General features: G+C 56.1%; 1 protein-coding gene across 1 annotated transcript in view; it reads left to right on the forward strand.

The window, feature by feature from the left end:
* GALNT18 (polypeptide N-acetylgalactosaminyltransferase 18) overlaps nt 1–21,660 on the forward strand; it is a 337,202-nt gene that overhangs the window by 304,441 nt on the left and 11,101 nt on the right. Inside the window, exon 10 of the mRNA XM_062198112.1 lies at nt 18,781–18,945. Within this exon, the coding sequence (XP_062054096.1) occupies nt 18,781–18,945 (165 nt within the window). The remainder of the gene's footprint in view (nt 1–18,780; nt 18,946–21,660) is intronic.

A 21,660-nucleotide genomic window follows, 5' to 3' on the forward strand; every position in this document is an offset into this window, starting at 1 on the left:
GGCCAGGAGGGGATGGGATGCTAGGACTGGCCAATCCAGAACAGGAGTGTTTTGCCCAGAGGCCAGGGGCAGACATAGGGAGGGTCAGAAAGATCCCAATGTGGGCGTCTGGCCAGGGAGGCAGGGGGACCTCTGGCTTTGTGGGAGTGAGGAATCCCTGGAAACTGGGCCAAGCAGGAGTGGCTGCGATACTCAACAGGTGGCCCAGGGAGGAACACAGCGGGGCCCTGTAGCGGCTGAAGATGCTGGGCCTGTGATGGGTCTAATCTGTCCTGTCCTGTGAATATTTTCTTGCCATGCTAGCATCCAGGGAGCAGGTGTAAAGAAGGGGAATGAGACCATGGGGTTAACAGGGTGTAGAAGGCAGAAAAAATAAGGAATTAAAACCTTGAGGCTGCTGGCAAGGAGGTGATTGAGGGACGACAGGTGGGGCCTGTCTGGGGACGTGGAGTGACCAGGAGGGAGCCCGGAGCGTGAGAAGGAAGGAAAGCTGTCTTGAAGGCCTGGCAGATGAGCCGCCTTTGGGCAGTGAGCGCGTGAGTCGTCCAGCTGACAGGTGGTTGGGTGGAAGCAGGGCCATGGAGGGTGTGAGGTCAGAGACAACCCTTTGGGGCACACAGAGCTGGAGTTGGTGTATGGTGGCTACTCTGTGGCACCCCTGGAATTGGGTGGTTGACCGAGACACTGAAGTGTTGCCCAGTGGGGTGCAGAGGAAGCTATGACGGACTTGGGGAGCACACAGTGGCAGTGTGTCTGAGGCCTGTTCCTCCAGGAGATGGCTCTGCACCAGAGGGAGGGGCGCAGGTGCAGAGAGGTGGGTGTCAGCCCCAGTTCGTGCTGCTGATGGGACAGTTGGCAGCTTCCAAGACCAAGGCAGCATCCTCCAGGAAGGTCCCAGTCTAATGGGGCAGCGAACTTGACTCTTGTTGGAAAAGACCATCCCGGGAAGACTCTGGGACTTTAATGAAAGGTTCTCGAAGACCAAAACGGAGGCTTCAGAGGGAAAGCTAACACGGGGAGAAGCACATAGCATCTTGGGGTGGAGAGAGAAGAGAGCCCCATAAGGACCACACACATCAGCTATCACCCGGTGATACCTAGAGGACCGCCTCTGTCGAGATCCACAGATCTTTGCAAAAATAGGCAATTCATCCCAACACGTGTGGTATCTGACACTGGCATCGCTGAGAAGCTGGGCTGTGTGGTTCCGCCATCACTCACTTGGTGAGGCTTCTCGCCAAGCCAGCGACACTGACAGGGTGGCCCGTGGAGGTGGAGCTGTTGAGAGTTTCCCACCAGACAGCCTTGGCGACACGGGGCCACTGGAGGGTCCTTTAAGGAATGCCCTGGGGCTGAGGAAGAGCCATGGGGAGGCCCCCTGGGAGCCGGGAGCAGCGGGGAGGGTACAGCAGAATCCGGTGGGGGGACCACATCTCATACTGCAGCCTCCACAGTCACCTTGTCCCTGGCTCTGTGCCCAGGGCAAGCACTCACTTTCAACTCGCTGTCCTCGCGACTACACAACTCCGTCCCCATCACAACGTTCCCAGACTTCCAGCTGCACTCAGGCCAGCAGCCGCAGGGCTGTACTGAGCCTTTGCTTTGTCAGAGGAAGGGGGCAGAGTCCCAGCTGCTGAGGAGAAAAGAGGGCTGGGCCACAGTGGCCTAGGGACACCCCGAAAGGCTTCGGGAAGAGCAGCTCGTGGCCCTGACGGGAAGAGAGAGCAGGACTTGCACCTGCAGAAGCAGAGCAAACCCATCAGAGAGGGGCCTCCTGCGGGAGGGTTAAGCCAGAGCCTGCCTTCTTTATTTATTAAGAACTAGGGTGTTGGGGCAGGCATCTGACTTAGCAGTTAATGCCAGTTAAGATATTCTCAGGGCAGAGCTGTGGCCCAGTAGGCTAAGCCTCTGCCTGCGGCACCAACATCCCGTATGGTCACCAGTTCAAATCCTGGCTGCTCCTCTTCTGATCCAGCTCTCTGCTACGTCCTGGGAAAGCAGTAGAAGATGGCCCAAGTGCTTGGGCCCCTGCACCCAAGTGGGAGACCTGGAGGAAGCTCCAGGCTCCTGGATTCAGATCAGCTCAGCTCTGGCTGTTGCAGCCATTTGGGGATGGAAGATGGATTGCTCTCTCTGCCTTTCCCTCCCTCTGTAGCTCTACCTATCAAATAAATAAATAAAAATCAAAAAAATAAAAAGGCAGACAGTGGCAAAAATAGGTTAAAAAAAAAAAAAAAGATACTCTCATCCCACATCAGAGTGTCTGGGTTACCTTCCCAGCTCCAGCTCCGGATTCCAGCTTCCTTCTAAGGCAGCCCGGGGAGCAGCGGCGATGGCTCAGTGATCCGGGTCCCTGCTGCCCATGCGGGAGACACAGATTGAGTTCTCAGCTTCCAGCGTGGACCTGGCTGAACTCCAGCTCTCGCGGGGATTTAGGGAGTCAACCAGTGGATGGAAGACCTCTGTCTCTGTACTTCTTTGTCTCTCTCTGTCTCTTTGCTTCCCAAATGAATGCATACACAAAATTTTCTAAGAAAAATCAGGGTATTGTGCTGGCTGAGAGGTGGGCTTTGGAGACAGTGAGCTGTGCTCAGATCCCAGCTCTGCACTTGCGATCCATTACTTCACCTCTGCTCCATTTTGCTTTCTCACCTGAAAATGAAGAGACAGGAATTCTACTTATCCAGGTCGTTCTGAGGATTAAATGAGTGTATATGGGGAGCATTTGGCATCCCCGACTTCCAGTAAGGACTTAATGTGAAATAGCACTATTGTAATTATTCATTTGATTGTCTCCAACCTGGGGAGGCGATGTAAAGGGACAGTGACTTGCTGAGGACCTGCACATCTGTGCCGTACACTTGACAAACACCGGTGCACAGCAGCTAGGACCAGCACACCGATGTCACCAGCTGCCCGCAGCTGAGTGCGTTAAGACACCTCCATTTGTTTAGGCCAAGATTGCACTGGTGGATACTCTGGGCTGGGCTGGGCTGGGCTGACGCTTTCCTGTGCTAGTCTCTGCTGGGCTCAGTCAGGCATCTCCACTTCTGGACACTGGCTGGCTGTCAGCTGGAGGAAGTGCCATCCCCTAAGAGTGAGCCCAGGCTTCTTCACGTGGGGGCAGTGATGTGCTTCCCAGAGCCGCAAGAGGGGTCCAGCTCAAAGGCACGCGTGCTTTTCCCACTCCGTTCCTGTCATCTTTGCTGTGGAAATCACAGTGGCCAAAGTTAAGTCACGCAGCCCAGCCCAGGCCCAAGGGGCAGAGAAACAGACGCCACCCTGAAAGGGATGAGCTACAGCGTCACATTGCAAAGTGATTTGCAGGCAAGGACGAGAAAAATCTGCAGCTATTTAAAAAATATATCACACCGGCCCATCATCATATTCACTTTTTATTATTTTGTTTGTTCACCCACTCATTCAAAAGTGCCTGTCTTGTGACAAGTCAAGAAAAGTGATCTCCAACATGATGGCCTTCATTTTCTAATGCTCTGTGCCAGTACAGGGCATCTGACATTGCTCTCTGAGCTGTGGAAACTCCAGCGGGGAGCTGGGGTTCTCCCTGCAGTAAGGCAGGCTGTATTTCTCCCAGCAACAAAGGAAATGGAGATGGGGTTGGTGCTGGAGCAAATATAGAACAGAGATTTGTGTTTGTGGGTTAAAATCAGATGCCATTATTTCATCTACTTGAACTCTGTTTTTCTCAGCTAACTCCTCCCTGCTGAGTCTTAACCTGCAGGTTTTATTACCAGGCTCTTTCCTACATCTTCCTGATCATTGAGATTGTGGAAGGTCCAGGTCCCACACTGACCGTATGTTAAAATATGTACACATGCACACACACACACACACACCTCTCTCACTGGAAACATCCTAAGCTCTTCTTAATGCAGCGCAGGATACCCATTGTGAACCAGCAAGAATTGAGCCTCCTCATTTCTCCTGAGGGCCAAGTTAGGGTAAGGCCTGGCACAGACCATGGCCTAGGAGCAAATATTAAAAATCGTGTGCTGGGGAGGGAGCCTGTTCCATCTAAGCCATTAATCCATGGGGTGAATGGGGAGTGGTATAGGAGGTATTGGTCCAAAACAGGGCAGAGAGGAGCTTCAAGGAGGCTTAGTAAGGGGTGTGAAGCAGGCCCCAGGGAGACCTGGAGGGATTTCTGAGCTGGAGTGGGAATGTTCCTAGAGCTAATCGACTGGTATGTTTTGAGTATGTGCCAGGTATCGAGCAGTGGGTTGGATCATGGGAATACAAGGATGAGCAAGACAAACTTGGCCTCTCCTCTGGGAACATGTGCTCTAATAGGGCATGGTTGACATTGTAACAGCGTTGCCAGCAGCTGACACTGAGCCCTGGCACTTCCCTATAGTTCTGCTAACCTGCAAGGGTGGCAGCATCTATACCCCTTGTTTTGACCAGGGAGCCAGTTGACAGAATGCGTGACTGAGTAAATGGTCTGTGGTCAATGGCCAGTGAACCCTTGGAGCAGGGAGGCTCAGGGTTTGCAGCCAAGTCAGTCTCTGCTGAATCCACCCTCTTCGCTCTCCCACATTGGGCCAAGCCCTCTGCATACAGATCCCCAAAGTCCCTTGTATGTTTTCCTAAGAGCATGCAGCACATCTTGTGAGTCTATTTCATGGGATGATTCGGTGCGGGAGCACAGCAAAATGGTTGTCAGTCAGTTCAGCCATCATCATGCTCCAGTAACACGCAACCTCAAAATCTCAGCGGCTAACAATAGCAAACATTTCCCGGTCCTGCTGCATGGCTGTTTCTCTCCTGACCTTATCTCTCATTTGCAGCTCCCTGTCAAAAGCAGCGATAGTAACAAAGCCTCGTTCAAGCGTGGTGTCAGTCTACCACGCTGTGGCAGGCAGCAGTCTAGACAGATGTCTCACCACTCCACGGAAGACGTCACCTTCGCTCCACCTTCTCACTGCCCGAATCTAGCCCCAAAACCAGTGCACCGCATTTCAGCTTTCGGCAGCGTTTCTTTCTCTTAGGCCGATGACCCCCAACTCCCAGTGCCCTGCAACAGCTGCTGATTTCCTGCCTATGCTCCATGACCATCTTGGTTCCGCGTCACTCCACCTGTAGGGCCAAATGAGCAGTCCCCATCCAGGATGCTGCAGGCCCAAAAGGGGAGGTGTTGGTCACATGACAGCTTCCAGAGCGTCAGATCAGAAATGACGTGCCCATAGCTGCTTGCATTCCATTTGAGTCAAAGCTAGACAGGGGGTCACATCTCACTTTAGTGATGTGGAGGTGGATAAAGTGGATAATAGCTCAGTTGGGTGGGGAATGCAAGGAGAGCCCTCAGTGGACCGAGTGATGAGTTAGAGTAGCTAAGAAGGGTGCGTTGGCTGTCACAGGCTGATGCAGGGTTGGCGGAGGGTCGTGTTGACAGAAGAGGACTGTGGGAGGGGAGTCTCTCTCAGAGCTATTTGCTAGTGGGTAGACACAGTTCATGCAGTATGGACAGATGGATACAGCTGGGAGGGGCTTTGATGAACACCTTCCAATGCAGAACCAAAAGGAGTCCCGGGGGTCGGACATCAGATGGCTGAGATTTCTTGTAGAGAACTCAGTAATGAGCAAACTGTGCTCGCTAATTGGGGCAGGGGTCAGTCATTAGCTACAACAACAAATACACTGGAGCAGCTTAGGCTGAAAGCAAAAAGCGGGCACCACTGGAGAAAACGTGGGTGATTGATTTTTAGAGACGCAGAGGGAGGGTTGATTGGGGAACCATGGGAGCCAGGGCCTCTCTGGAGGGCCTCGGCAGGAGGAATTTCTGGATGTTCTGAGTTACCCCAAACGTTCCTCGGCTGAGGCTGCCTTGTCTCTGTGTCTTTCTGGGGAGGAGTCTCCTCGGCCCTCTGTAACAACTCCATTCTCACCACAGGGCAGTCATGGAGCATTGACTGTTGGGGCCAGCATCTGGACAGAAGCAGCTTCAGAGGACTTGGGTCACTGTTAGGTAGGCAGCCCCTGCATGGGGGTGTCCAGATCCCCTCAAGCTGGCTCTCTGGGGCAGAACACACTTCTGACGGAAGAGTCCTCCATCAGCAGCATGGCATCACAGCCTGCGGGCGAGGACCCACAAGGGGGGCTTAGATGTTGGTGTCCCACGGACCCCCAGGTCAGAGGGGGCAGCAGACCCTCAGAACTCCCAGGCCAAGGGCCCCCAGTGGCTACCACACTGGAGGGGGCCCACCAGATGTGGTGACCCCAGAAGGCTTAGGGGTATCAAGCTTGGTGTTTATATTGAGCCCCGTTGCTGACTGAGGTTGTGCCGGGCCACAAGTGCAGCAGTGTCGTGGGATCAGCTGCTAGCACACTTGCTGAAGACCCTGGACAGACAGGCGGACGGGGACGGAGCCCCGGCTCAGCTGCTGTCTCAGATTGGGTTTCCCTAAAAGCAGGCCCTGAGACAGGGCTTGAGGCAAGTCACTGCTCTTCTAGGAAGTACTGGCAAGGCCGTGAGAAAATGACCTGGGGACGGAGGTGGGGGACAGTGAAGGCAACCCAGAGTGTACATCTGAGCAAGCCCCAGGGTGGCTGCTGGGTCGGTGCTGGGATCTCCGGAAGCCTGGAGGGACCCTACCTCAGGATGATCCCCAGGAGTAAGAAGGGTGGGCTCTTTATCCACCTGCTTCTAGCCATCCTGGCTGCTCCTGGGGCCTGATGCAGGCCCGGAAAACCCTCAGGAGGTAAAGGCCCCCAGGCAGAGGAGCACCTCTCTCATTTGCAGACACCAACAGTGTCTGCTACAGCTACAACTAGGGCTGGCACTGGGGTGTTCTGTAGAAGCGGTAAGAATAGGTTTTTCCAGGAATCCCCTGGGCTTTGTCCTCTATGCAGGGAGGCTGAGCCCAGCGGGGGATTGGGAGCAGTGGTCACCAGACCCTTGCTAAGGTCCATGTCTCAAGGGTGGCTGAAGGGCCAGGTGCATTTCGAAGGACAGCCGGGGAGGGTTAGGTGCAGTGACTGCACCTCCAGACGCACTTGGAGATGCCCAGGCGATCCCCCGCACCTTCCCAGCTCCATTGCTGATGTGCTGACAGCAGCACGCATCCTGTGCACAGCCTCCTTCCCTAGGACAAGCCCCGCTCTCCAGCTGCTGGGGCCTTGGCCCTGGCTGTTGCTGTGGATCAGGCCGCCTCAGTGAAGCGTCCCTTGGCAGCGTGAATCTGCCTGGCCCCCCTCAGGGTCAGAGCCTTCCACAGCTCAGAGCACCTGCGCCAGGCAGCTCTGCTGCTGTGAGTGCAGGCAGAGAGCAGGGGGAACGAGGAGTGTGGACAGGAGGCTGAGGCCTGGCTCAGGGCAGTTTGCAAGCACTCGCTGCTTCCTGGAGACAGGGCAGATGGCCGGTCAGGAGAGGCTCCACCAGCTGTCCCAACCCGGGATCCCCGTCCCTCGTCACATCCTGAACCGTGCTGAGCTGCTTCACCATAACTCGGGCTTCCTCTCCACCTGCACTCACACAGCGCTGCCCCTCAGCCCGTTCCCAGGGCCTCACTAGCCCAGGGCCACCCCCACCCCGGCTCCCTGCCTGCTCCCTGCCCAAGCAGGCACAGTGACTGAAGGGAGTGAGGCAGGCTCGCTGACAGAAGGCCGACTTCACAGACTTCGGCTTCCCTCCAGAGTGGCCTTGTCACAGGAGTGAGTGAGCCGGACACACGCATGCACGCTGTCTCCTTTCATAGCTAGGGGCCCCGGAGCCGTGCAACTTGATGAGCCTTTTGCTTCATCTCTGTGACCTGAAAGTGTCTCCTGTGTGTGCTGTGTTCCACAAGACTCTGGGTGGCAAATGACAGAACTCAGTTCAGGCCAAATACAGAGGAAGTGTTACCACCTCTTGTAATTGACAAGTCCATGGCTGCCTCTGGCTTCAGGCAAAGCTGGATCCAGAGCTGGATCCAGAAGTAAAATCCTCTCCCTCTCCCCCTCTCCCCGCCTCCCTCCTCTGCCCCCTTTCCCTCCCCCATCCCTCCTCTCCCTCCCCCTCCCCCTCTCCTTCCCTCCCCTTCCCCCTCTCCATCTGAATCTCCCTCTCCTTCCCCCTCTCCTTCTCCCTCCCACCCCTCCCTCTATCCCTCCTCCTCTCCTACCCCTCCCCCCTGCCCTCCCCTCCCACTCTCCATCCCCCTCTCCCCACCTCAGGGCTCTGTTCCCCGTTGTGTTGTGTGTGAGTTGGCTCTCTCCTCTGGTGAAGTTTTCCTGGCTTACCTGAGGAAGAAGGCAGGCTTAGAGCCTTCCAGCAGTGTAATACTGTGAACAGAAAATCCCAGGGCAGATTTCCATTGGCCCAGACTGGGTCACCTACTGGTCTGGAAGCTATCCCTGGGCCAAGGCAGTGGGGTACAGGACTCTGGCCAGCCTACTGTTAAGGCCAGGGTGGGGCAAGATGCTGCCACAAGAAAGCCCATGTGACTCTCAGCATCCTGCAGCTCTGACTCTTCTCTGGTCTGTCTCTGGCCTCTCGTTGGTAATTCACTCCTCCCAACCCTCGGCTTCAGTGCAGGAGGCCAGGGTGACCCTGTTACCTGGCCATCTCTCAGGGCAGAGAGGCCCACAAGGGAAACCCTGGGTCCAGGGGTCACAGGCGCCCAGAGTAGTGCTGAGAAAAATGACAAAGCTGTGGGTGCAAGGCCTGGGATTAAACTGCAGTACACAGCAACGGCTGGAACCCTACGTGGTACACTCCCAGCCCAGCAACACTCTGCACCCCCAGCTGCACAGCACAAGGCAGAAGCCAGGCACGGCTTGGCCTTTCCTGTTCAGTTTCAAGTTCAAAGGCAGCTCCGTGGTCAAAAGCTTTGCCTTTCCTCCTGCTGCTCTGCAGAGGCACAGAGAGAATCTCCCAGCCAGGCCTGCGCGAGTCACCCCTAGCCTCAGCTCATGTTCACTTTCAAGGCTCCTCGAAAGACTGTGAACCCTCAGATGTGCTCACAAGCAGAGGGGCACAGCCTCAGGTTGCAGGTCACTGCTGGCCGGCAGACAGGGCGCCATCCAATCTCTCCAGCCCCTGGCTAATCTTCCAGCCTCTTCCCTCGCCCCCAGCCCACCTCAGAGACACTCCCTTTCCCTACCATGGCACCGTGTGGTACAGCCTCTGTGACTTTGTTTACCCTGTGTCCTCTGCCAGGGGTCCCTTATCAATTATTTGGGCAAACTACTCTCTCCCCAGGCTGATCTCAACACTCCTTGCTCACTGACAGCCCAGGTACAGACGTCACTCCAGAGTGGCTGTGCAGGTTGGCCAGACACCTGTGAGCAGCCTGGCCATGAGGGTCTCCTGTTGGCCCTTCTGCAAGTCTCAGTCCCCATCAGGCTGACAGCTCCACTTCTCCAGTGCCCAGCTCAAGAGAGACAACACAGAGGGCACTGGTTGAATTGAACTGGATCAGCTGCTGACTGATGGGCTGCATGTCAACTACAACCTTTGCCCCCAAAGCTGGGCGGAGGGGTGGGGTCCATGGGCTTAACCTCACCTGTTCCCCAACTGCCAGGGAAACAGAGAAGCTCCAAGCTCTGGAACCCTGCCTGGCACATTTGGGCTGTTCAGAGCTGTTTTCCATTCCTCATGGGCCCTAGCGCTGTGGCTGGTAGACATAAGATCATTCTGGAAATGACTCCCATTCGTTCCTGATTTAGCATCTGTGCACCATGGCCGTCAGCACAGTAATGAACCTCTGTGCCCCAGGGTTAATGGCCAATGACCAAACCCTCAAATCAGCTTTCCCTGTCTGCAGAGAGGCCTCCAGCTCATTCTTTGGTAAAGAGGACAAAGAGCCGTTCCTCATCCTCGTTGTGGATATCACAGTAGCTGCTCTGTACCTTGGGATTTCATAAAGCGAGGCTCTCCCTCCTTTTCCCTCTGCCCCTCCACATCCGGTGGCCTGTCCACTGCTTCCCTGAACCCCCACTCCCAGGCCCGTCGGATCCGAGACAGGGGCCACAGAGGTGGGGTAGGTGAAGGCCGTGCTGCCAGGCCTGCTGTCCCCTCCCTCCTGGACTTTACTTGCCCTCCTGCAGAGACACTGGTCCCTGTGGCCAGGCAAGAAGCTGCATTTTAACCTTCACACCAAATGCATCTTCAGGCTGAGAAGTGAGGGTCAGGAGAGCTTGCTGGCCAAGAAGCGAGGGGGGGCGGAGGTGTCGAGCAGAGTCCCAGGTCAGCCTGACTTGGATGGAGGTCCTTGCTCTTCCTATCCCACAAGGCCACTTTCTCCCCGGACAGGTGGTTCTGGAACATTCATTCACATGCAGCAGCCCTGCCTGCAGGGCTCATTCAGACTCCGCTTATGGGCCCCACTCAGGATTCTGACTGAGTAACTGTGGGGCTGGACTCAAACATGTGCATTTCTTTTCCTCTTTTTTTTTTTTTTTTTTAAGATTTATTTGTGTATTTGAAAGTCAGTTACAGACAGAGGGAGAGATCTTCCATCTGCTGGTTCACTCCCCAAGTGGCCACAATGACCAGGGCTGAGCCAAACAGAGCCAAGAGCTTCACCCAGGTCTCCCATGTGAGTGCAAGGTCCCAAAGCACTTGGGCCATCCTCTGCTACTTTCCCAGGCCATTAGCAAAGAGGGAGCTAGATTGGAAGTGGAGCAGCTGGGACAGTAATCAGTGCCCATGTGGGATGCTGGCATCACAGCAGCAGCTTTACCTGCTACACCACAGGGCCAGCCCCTAAAACGTGCGTTTCTAATAGGTTCCCAGATGATGCTGTACCACACCTTGTCCTAAGCCAGGGGTCTTCCGAACCTCTTGACTGCCCTCCTCAAACCTTGGAAGCAGTGCCCCTGCAGAGAGGGTTCCTGCTGGAACCCACATGAAGAGGGAGACTTGGAATCCAGGAGTCACAGGTGGTGCCCTGCAGTTCATCTAGGCTACACATTAGCATCCCTGGAATATACCCATGCCTAGGCCCCAGGCCCGAGACGATGGTTTCTCAGTCCTGCAGCTCCCCAGGTGGTTCAGCTGTGGTGCACCCAGCCTGATGATGTAGGGCACCTCTTTGAGATCCAGCCCCCAGCTTGGCCATCGCTTAGCAACCTCGGCCAGCCCCCGCCTCTCCATTTTGCAATCACCACCTTATGTGTGGCTGAGCTGGCAGGGAGCCCTAGACCCCCACCTGCAAGGGCGCTGAGCCCATTCTTGGGAGTCTCCAGGACCCAGCAGGAACAACTGGTAGAAACGACCCTGGCGGTCCCGTTGCTGGCTCTGGGGAGAGGCGGTCAGGTGGCCCTGGGAGCCCAGCTCTGGGCCTGGGTCGGCTTCAGCCCAGGGCCCACGAGTAGGTGCAGGTGGTGCTTCAGCTGCAGCCCAGGCTGCGGAGTGGGGAGGGCTTCTCCACCTGGGCAGGGGGCCATGGGCCCTGACAGGCCAAGAACCCAGCCTCGCTCGGAGCTTCTCCCCAGGCAGCGTGGGGAGACGGCAACTGCCTCCATGTGCACCTCAGCAAGGTCTTTAAACCTTGCAGCCTCAGTTTCCTGTGGGGCCGACGCTGTGGCGTAGCTGGTAAAGCCGCCGCCTGCAGGGCCAGCACTGCATGTGGGTGCCCATTCATGCCCCAGCTGCCCCACTTCCAGTGCAGCTCACTGTTAGTGCCCTGGGAAAATCAACAGAATACTTGGGCCCCTGCCACCTATGTGGGAGACCCAGATGAAGCTCTTAGTTCTTGGCTTCAGCCTGGCCCAGTCATCTGGGGAGTGAATCAGCAGATGGAAAACTCATTCTCTCTCCCTCTCTCTCTCTCTCTCTCTCTTCCCCCCTCCCCCCACCCATCAAATAAACAAATACATGTTTTTCTTTGTTTTTTCAAAATCATTGGGATGGAGGGTGGCCTGCAGCATAGGAAATGTCTGGCTGAGGGCCTGGAAGCTAGGTGGATGGAAATCTGTTTTCTCCTCTGTCTTCCCTTCCAAAGGACCTGCCACCCCCACCTGCCATGGCAGAGTCCCCACCAGTGAGGTGATGTTTGATACCTGGGATGGGGGGAGTCCTAGTGAAAGGCCCCACGGCAGCCCCCGAGAGGCTGGGCCCACCTCCAGGCTGCCATCGTGGGAAGGCTGCTGAGGACAGCCTGGCAGGGGTGCCCACCTCTTGTCTGCAGAGGGGGGGCCTTGTCTGGAGGGCAGCGGGTAGGTCAAGGGGAACCTCCCACCCAGGGGTCCTTGCCGGCCTTGGCTCTGTGGCCCTGGGGACAGGCACGGGAGTCGTTCCTCCTGCCCCCACCTGCAGGAGTGGAGAATGAGACCCAGAGGTGCTGGTACTTTTACCCGTGCTGGTGGTTTTTCTCGTACCCTGGTATCATCTTGCATCAGCATGAAACGGCCCTACTGAGCGGAGAATGAGCTGATCAATCACGTAGTGCTGCCCAGGAGCTGAGTGGTGGAGGATGCCGTTCAGGGCCCCAGGGCAGGGGGTGAGGGTTGTAAAACATCCACAGACGCCGTAATGGCTCGCTCAGCCCCTGACGCGAGCTGCAGATGGGATGTTGCTGTCTCAGCACTTTACCCACCCTTTATTCCAGGCCTTTTAATAAAGGGCCCTCCAGTCCTACTGCACCCCTCGGTCCAGGCCCCCAGCACGGCTCCAAGGGAGGCCTGGCTCCCAGCGGCCCCGCTCCCTCCAGCCCGGTCTCTGGAGCTGGAGTGACCCTGGAGAGGCAGGCGAGGGAGGTGGTCACCCTGGCTCTGGAGTCAGACTTGCTCTGACGTCCCAGCTACTAACCACCCATTGCATGACTTTGGACCTGACCTTCTCTACCACTGTTTCCTCTTATACAAGGTAGGGGATGATACAGTAGTGCAAGTCGAGCATCTGAAATCCACAATTGTTTGGGTGCCCACACGAGGCCACAAAGGGAAAATTCCACATCTGAGCTTATGTCATGGATGGGTTGCAGTCAAAACACAAGCGCATTAAAAATAAACTAGAGGCCGGCGTGGCGGCTCACTTGGCTAATCCTCTGTGGCGCCGGTACCCCAGGTTCTAGTCCCAGTTGGGGCGCCGGATTCTGTCCTGGCTGCTCCTTTTCCAGTCGAGCTCTCTGCTGTGGCCCAGGAAAGCAGTGGAAGATGGCCCAAGTGCTTGGGCCCTGCACCTGCATGGGAGACCAGGAGAAGCACCTGGCTCCTGGCTTCGGATGGATGCAGTGTGCCAGCCACAGCGCGTCGACTGTGGCGGCCATTTGGGGGGGGTGAACCAACGGAAAAGGAAGACCTTTCTCTCTGTCTCTCTCTCTCACACTAACTCTGCCTGTAAAAAAAAAAAAAAAAAAATATATTCTGCCGGCGCTGTGGCTCAACAGGCTAATCCTCCTCCTTGCGGCGCCGGCACACCGGGTTCTAGTCCCGGTCAGGGCACCGGATTCTGTCCCGGTTGCCCCTCTTCCAGGCCAGCTCTCTGCTGTGGCCCAGGACTGCAGTGGAGGATGGCCTAAGTGCTTGGGCCCTGCACCCCATGGGAGACCAAGAGAAGCACCTGGCTCCTGCCTTCGGATCAGCGCGGTGCGCCGGCCACAGCGCGCCAGCCGCGGCGGCCATTGGAGGGTAAACCAACGGCAAAGGAAGACCTTTCTCTCTGTCTCTCTCTCTCACTGTCCACTCTGCCTGTCAAAAATAAAAAATAAAAAAAATTTAAAAAAATATTCTAGAAAAAAGGTGCTGGCACTGTGGCATAGTGTGTTAAGCCACCACCCACAGTGCCGGCATCCCATATGGGTGCCAGTTCAAATCCCAACTGTTCACTTCCAATCCAGCTCACTACTATGGCCTGGGAAATCAGCAGAAAATGGTCCAAGTCCTTGGGCCCCTGCATCCACATAGGAGACCCAGAAGAAACTCCTGGCTTCAAATTGGCCCAGCTCCAACCATGCGACCATTTGTGGAGTGAACCAGCAGAGGGAAAACCTCTCTCTCTCTCTCTGCCTCTGCCTCTGCCTCTCTGTAACTCTTCCTTTCATATAATAAAAAAAAAAAAATCTTAAAAAACAGATCAAGTAAGAAGCAAGGCCCCTTAAAAAAATATTGTAGAAAAGCTTTGTCAGGCTATGTGTGTAAGGTATACCAGGGTACTTCAAAAAGTTTGTGGAAGACAGAATTGAAAGAGAAGTTATTTTGGTGCAAATCAAATTGAAATCCATGCATTTGAGGAGTCTTCAGAGAGTTCATGGGAAATGCATATGAAAAAACAGGGTGCCTTTTAAAACTTTTGTACCAAAATGATCTTTTCATTCCACTTTCCCCACACGGTTTCTGAAGTATCCTTGTGTAGGAATCGTAAGTGAATTTCGTGTTTAGATATGGATCCCATCTGCAGGCTATCTTGTTATACATACTCAAATATTCCAAAATTTGGAGAAAAAAAAAAAAACAGCTTCAGAACGCTTGTGGTCCCAAGCATTCCAGATAAGAAATGTTCAGCCTGTACCTGCCTCACAGAGCTACGATTAGGGTTGAAAGAGATAAGCATGTGAGTGGGTTCATGCCTGGTTCATAGTAAGAGCTAAAGAGCTTTCAGCTTTTGTGTTTGCAGCTGAAGGCGAGGTTTCTCAACAGTGGCGCTGGTGATGTTTGGGGCCAGAGAGTTCTGTGCTGTGGGAGGCTGTCCTGTGCATCGTGGGGTACTGGGCAGCATCCCTAACTTATCCCTGCAAGGTTCCATAGCAACCCCTCTCCCCTTGCCCCTGCTGTCATGACAACCGAAAATGTCCCCAGGCATGCCCCTGCTGGGCACAGGTACCCCTGTGGGGGATGCCAGCTCAAAGCCACCTCTCGCTCAAGCCCTCAAGGCTCCCCGTTGCTCCGAAAGCATCGCTGTGCTTGCTGGGTCTGCAGGCGCTGAAACTGGGGCACCTTGTACAAAACTGTTTCCTCTTTTGTTGTGCTCAGGCCATTGATTGATCCAAGGCTGGGCTTTTGACAGGTCCGAGTGAGGGCTTGAGGGATTCCTGCTGGCTGAATGTCTGTCTGTGATCCGCCGGCTTTGTGGCTGTGTTGGTCCACATGCACTTTGTCGCTTGCTTTCTAAATACCGAACCACTGTCTGCCTCTGTTATGATTTTCCCAGGCTCTGGAGCCATAAGCAGCTCAGTGGCAGCTGTACCAGATAGCAGGTGCACACGCCGCCCCCAGAACACTTCAGACAAACTGATTTCCACGATTACCTGGGTGGCTGCTGGCACCTGCAGAGCCTGCCTGGGGAGGAGAGCCAGACCCCGATGGTGGGGACAGAGTGGGGATGGAGTTGACGGTTCCCTGGCCAACTCAGCTCATAGCTCATGCTCCTAAGCCACTGGGAATCAGGGTCCTGCACACAGGGCGGCTCAGAGCTCCACTGTCCTGAGCTCAGGGGCATCAACAGGTGCACACGTGTTGGAGAGGGGCCCTGGCGGCAAGCTGAGGCCCTGTACTTCCGCGTATTCAGGAAGGCTTTCAGGAGGGGCTGAATTTTCACTGCTGTTTTCAAAGTAGCAAGGGTGAGGGTGAGTGAGAAGAGGAGCTAGAGACAGTTCTGATCTTGGTGTGATCGGGCCGTTGCTTCCCAACTGGCTGGGTTCCCACTGGGCTGTGGCCCCTGCTGGACAGGGGCCTGCCGTTCTCATCTCTGTGTCCCTAGAACAGAAGGATATAGGGGTTATTTGTCGGTTGAATGGTCACGTAGGTGAGATGTCTAATGGCACATTAGACATCTAATTAGACATCTAATGCTGTTTCATTTCCTAAATCCTTCAAGTCCACGAGTTCTCCCTGAGGCCCAGCCAGCTGGAAGTCACAGCAGGCCATCGGCCTTTCCTGGGTGGTGGCCTGGAAGTCCAGCCCACGCCATGTTGGTCTCAGGAGTCCGATTAGTGCCCCACCTCTTACCCATCGAGGTTTGAAGAGGCTCTCCTGGCCTCTGTGTCCTGGGTACAGTTCCACATGGAGATGGCCATTCTGCCTGTACTCGGCCCCTGCCTCCAGCGTTGGTCACCCCAATTCCTCACCTCCGTTGAGAGAAGAATCACATTAGTAATGTTGATGCCTATCCCCATGGTCCTATGGAGGCAGCCGCAGAGTGGGTCCTAGCTATGGCAGGTGTCTTCCGCTGCCCCTCCAGACACACTGGCCACCTGGAGAGGCTGACTTCATGTAGCATCTCACCGGGTTCCAGCTGGGCTCCTCCAATGGGCTGACCCAGTGGGGAGGGGGAGCGAAGTTGAGGTGTGTGTGCAACACCCCTCACCACTTCCCCCACCCCTTCTCTCAAGGAAGCCCTCTCTACATAACTGGGCTGTCTCTGCTCATCCACTGGGCCCCGCGTGGCGACAGCTCCATGTCCACGTCCTCTCCCTGTGGCTCCCTGACACCCACTCATGTCTTTGAAAATTGTGCCTTTTATTCCCTGTCCCCAGATTCCCCCCACCTCAAGCATGGTCTCCCTTTCCCGTGAGATTTTGACTCGTGCACTGGGTCATGGCTCTCCTTATGTCTCGGGGGCTACCCTGCCTGCCCTGTCCCCCCTCCCTGCATCCCTGAAGACCCTTCTGAGGGTTGGAGAGAACCGGTTCTGAAGAGCTGCCCTCAGCTGCCTCACCTGCCCTGGCCCCTCTGTGCCCCACACCCATGTTTAAAAGGTATTCGTCAGCTTCCTCTTTTACTAAAGCAAAGGATGCTTCATTTCACCAGCTTGGATTAATGAGCAGTATTTGCCAGTGGGGATTTCTGAACAGTTCGAGGCCACCCTGGATACGCTAACCTAACACAGAGAAGTGCGCTTCCTTGGTTTGCCCGGGGCAGCAGAGGGGATGGAGTGTTAGTTCCTGTTGTAATGTGAGCAGCAGAGCTCGATGAACCCTGTGAGTTCTCACTTAGAGCCCCTGCGGGGAATCACTGCTGTGGGGTGAGCTTGAAGACTGAGGGTCTGTGGCTTACCCACAGGACAGAATAAAGCTACAGAGCACGGGATGCCCACACACTCCCTGCTTTTTGTTGTCTGAGAGGCAGAGAGACAGAGCTCCCATCTGCTGGTTCACTCTCCAAATGCCTGCAAAGGCAAAGGCTGGGCCAGGTGGAAGCCAGGAGCCAGGAACTCAGTCCAAGTTTCCCATGGAAGTGGCAGGGACCCAGGTACCGCAGTCATCACTACGGCCTCCCGGGTCTGCCTGAGCAGGAAGATGAAGCCAGGAGGCAGGGCTGGGATCTGAACCCGGGTACTCTGATGTGAGACACCAGTGTCTCGATCACTAGGGGAACCAGCCACTTCTCTGGCGGCCGCTGTTTTTGTAAATAGAGTGTCACCGTGGCATGGTTGTTAATTCATGTATTGTCTATGTGAGTGCTTGCACGACAGCTGCAGAGTGGAGTGTGCAGAGACTGTCCTTCTGTATTTAAAAAAAAAAAAAAAAAAAAAACCACCCCCAGCGTCCCCATGGCAGGCCTGACCGGCTTACAGGGTGGGCCCTGGGCTGGCACCTGGGGGCCCGGATGTCAGGAGGGTTCCTGCCAGAACTGGGAAGTGGAGCCCGTTGTGCCTCATCAGATGGTGCAGGCCACATTTTCTGCGGAGCGCCTGCTCTCCTATATGACCAGCAGCCACTGGTGGAAACCAGGATGCCGAGTCTGTAGCACACTGCCCTGCTCGAGAGCACGTCCCGCCATGCGTGCAGTCTCACTGCATCTCACTGGGAGGGACCCTCGGGCTCACGCTCGTGCCTAGCTCCCCCAGACTCCGCGTGGGCCCTTTCCCCTGGCTGATTTGCTCTGTATCCCTTTGCTGTCCTGAGCCATAGCTGTGAGTACAGCTGTCTGCTGAGTCCCATGACTCCTTCTGTGAATCACTGAACCTGGGGGTGATCCTGGGGACCCCCAGCACACCCTCAATGCCGAGCATCTTTGCCACCTGGCCCTTTAAGAACTTTTCCATCCTGTCTCGTAGTCTTTTTTTATTTATTTATTTATTTATTTTATTTTTTTGACAGGCAGAGTAGACAGAGAGAGACAGAGAGAAAGGTCTTCCTTTTGCCGTTGGTTCACCCTCCAGTGGCCACTGTGGCTGGCGCGCTGTAGCCGGCGCACCGCACTGATCCGAAGCCAAGAGCCAGGTGCTTATCCTAATCTCCCATGGGGTGCAGGGCCCAAGCACCTGAGCCATCCTCCACTGCACTCCTAGGCCACAGCAGAGAGCTGGCCTGGAAGAGGGGCAACCGGGACAGAATCCGGCACCCCGACAGGGACTAGAACCCGGGGTGCCGGCGCTGCAGCCATAGAGAGTCTTAGTGTGGGTGCAGATTATGTGCAACACCTTCTGCTTCCCTCCTCACAGGCCCCCGAAGGCGTGGCTCCGGGCCGCTTTGCTCAGTGTCTATTGGCCAAGTGTAGAATCTGGCATAAAATATGTATGGAGGAAGTCAGCAAGTCTGAACATAATGGCTTCAAGAGACGCTTTTAAAACTAGGGGTGGTGAAATCAATGTTAACGGCTCTGGTCAATGTTTTTCAATGAAAGTGGAATAGAAAGCATCGTAGTGCATCGCACAGTGGGGGTAAGTTTTGGTTCTTGGGAATTTTGTTTCCATGACACCTGCAGGCCGGAGGCTTTACTGGATCATCACGTAGAAGGGTCTTCTCTTACCTGTCGCCATAGAAACTAGTTCGAAGGCCACTGGACAGAAGGAATCCAGGGTCCTCGCCGTGGCCACGTTGCCCGCTGCCCGGTGGGCCTCGCGCCTGCCCTTACTGCTGCATCTCACCTTGTTCCTCCCCCTTCCTGCCACCGCAGAACGTGTACTACACGAGCAGCCAGCAGATCCACGTGGGCATCCTCAGCCCCACCGTGGACGACGACGACAACCGCTGCCTGGTGGACGTCAACAGCCGCCCGCGCCTCATCGAGTGCAGCTACGCCAAGGCCAAGAGGATGAAGCTGCACTGGCAGTTCTCTCAGGTAGCGGCATGCGGCACGGGCGCCGGGGAGGGCGGGCGGCGGCCCGGGCCGCGGCGCAGGGTCCTGGCTCTCGCTCTGTTAGCGTGGCATGTCAGTGTCGGGAAAGCGAGGCTCAGACAGGACGGTCGCCGCCCACGCTCACACGGGAAGGGGCGGGGCTGGGATTGAAAGCCAGGTCTCTCTTGACTGTAACCTTGGCGTTTCTCCCACCCCAGCCTCTTATCACGAGGGGAAGCCCGGGTCTCCGCTCCGTGGCTGGCTCTGCCACTCTCAGGAGCGAGGCTTCCTCACAGGGCGCCATCTGGGGCTGTGTTGTGAAGGGCAGTCCCTGTGTGAGTGGCCAGGGGACAGGCCTCTGTCGAGTCTCCACTAACTCAGGAGCTCTTCACGGGCACAGAGGCTCCCGGTTATACAATGATGCCCAGGGAGCCAGATCCCAGCTTTGAAGACCATCTCTGCCCAGAGAATTCACAAAATAGGACCAGTTTTCCCCCAACAGGGTCCTGCCTGGGGAGCTTAGGAGGACAATGTCTGTATCCATGGGTCCAAGTGGCAGAGGCCCCCAACTCCAGCCCCCAGCAACCCACGTCCTCCCTGATGAGGAGGAGCCACTGGGGCACTGCAGAGAGCTTTGCAAGTTGCCACCTCGGAGTCCAATCCTGGTGTCTGATTAGTGCCCCCTGCGTGGGGCAGGGGGGCTTGTAAGGGGACACCCAGCTGTGTCACACTCTGTGGGCATAGGGCATCTTTGACCTGTGTCCTGGGTGCACAGAACAAGAGAACTCAGAGAGACCCTTAGGTCCTAAATGGGTGGCAAAGTTCATTACTGAGCAGCAAGTTCAAAGCAAAGTCATAGATTTAGGGGCTGGTTAGGGAGCAGGAGCAAAAGGCCAAAGCAGGGCTTTGGGACCCCAGAAAAACAGGTGTTGGGGGGAGCACATGAGGCAGGAGCACTTCTGGGGACAGGGAGAGAACACACGGGGCAGCTGCGTGAGTCTAGACTGGGCCTGGAGTTCGGTGAAAGGGAATGGCACACAGTTTTACCTGCGTGTTCCTGCCTATGGGGCCTTGGATCAGTGCTGTGAACTGCCCCAGTGTGTCCCTCTAAGACCATGTGATTTGCATGCAGGCTGACTGTGTGCCAGACCCTGCAAGCCTGAGGCCACACAACTATGTGTGGCTGGCGCCGTGGCTCAGACCTTAGACATGGGGACATGGAGGCACAGACAAGTCATATGCCCAGGGCGCGCGTGCTTATTGGTATTCATGAAATATTCAAGTTCCCTTTGCTATTTTCTGATGCTTGGGTGGCAGTGGAAGTGGCCACCTGGAAGAGGGCCAGGCTCACGGCTGAGGTTTGAGGTTCCCCCGTGTCCTCCTCCCACCGCCCGCCCTCTTGGTAGAGATGCAGGCTGGCGCAACTGCAGCCGGGTGCTGCCCACAGTGGGCCTGGCCGAAGCGCGCGTCACTCTCCCACGGAGGGCATCCAGCCCAGAGAGGCACAGGATGGGGCTCCAATCCCCGCACCTCCCCCTTCAGACTGGGAGACTCGGTGAGGCCTGGCGGTGTGAGGCCAGGGAGGACCCTGGGTGCGTGGGGAGATGAAGGGACCCTCTGGGCCCCTGGAGGGGAGCGGGGCTGACTTCACCCAAGAACAGGGTCTGTGGGGATCACGTTGGGGTCTATGGGAGGTGTTTCCTGCTGCCTTCTACCTCCTTCTGGAAGGGGCAGTGCAAGAAGTCGGTGATGGTGGGACATGGGTGGGGCGGGCCAGGGGACGCCATAATTAACTTGGAGTATTCCAGAATGTGTAGGAGCCCGGTCCACTGAGAAGGAAGGAAGGGCATTCCAGGGAGAGGAACAGCATGTGCAGAGGCAGTGAGACAGTGCACCCAGGCTTGCTGGGACACTGCAGATAGTCGGGGTTCTGGGGGGTGCGGGGTGACCCAAGGACGTGTTTAGATCTGGGCTACAAGGGGAGATTCTAGGAAGAGACACAGGGTTAGGAGTTAAACGCAGGAGGCTGCAATGCAGTCTGAAAGTTAAGCTGTTCCCTTTCCTGCTCCTCTGTGACCCTGGGGCCTTCATGGCCCGGTCCTGCCCCCAGGCCACTCTCACTAAGGGTCTCGGCCCAGGAGCTCAGCCTTGGATGGCGAGGGCTGGACACCTTGACCTGTGTGACTAGGAGTCCTCTAGTGGACCAGCTGCCCTGACTCCATGCAAGCAGGAGGAAGAGGTGGGGCAGCAGCCGCTGGGGCTGGGCTGCCCTGGGGTAGCCCTGGAGGTCACAGCCAGCCGGGTGCCCGTGACCCTGGAGACTTGACTTCACATGTCATGTATGTGTCCCACCCCTCCAGAGGCCTTGTTCCTCCCAAGGCCCAGAACTAGCAGGGGTCCAGAGTCCTGTGTGCCTGGGAGCCCTGGCGTCTCTGGGCCCAGCATTGCATAGCTGCACGTTAATAAGCCCAGCAAATCTGCTGCAGAATGGAACAACCGAGATAAAGTCACCTGCCCAAGACCACATAGCCTGAGAGCAGGGGAGCTGACGGAACTCAGGCCCAGGCTGCTCTGATGCGCTAGGCCCATGCCCACACACTGCTGCCTCCTTGGCAGTCCTGCGGGGGCCCTTCCCACAGGTGCTTGGGGCCTCAGCTGGGGTGATGTAGCAGCTCCATGCCCCAGCTCCATCTCCATGTCCTGGTGCCCATGTCTGGC

The sequence above is a fragment of the Lepus europaeus genome, chromosome 7 (assembly GCF_033115175.1).
Source record: "Lepus europaeus isolate LE1 chromosome 7, mLepTim1.pri, whole genome shotgun sequence".
Classification (NCBI taxonomy): domain Eukaryota; kingdom Metazoa; phylum Chordata; class Mammalia; order Lagomorpha; family Leporidae; genus Lepus; species Lepus europaeus.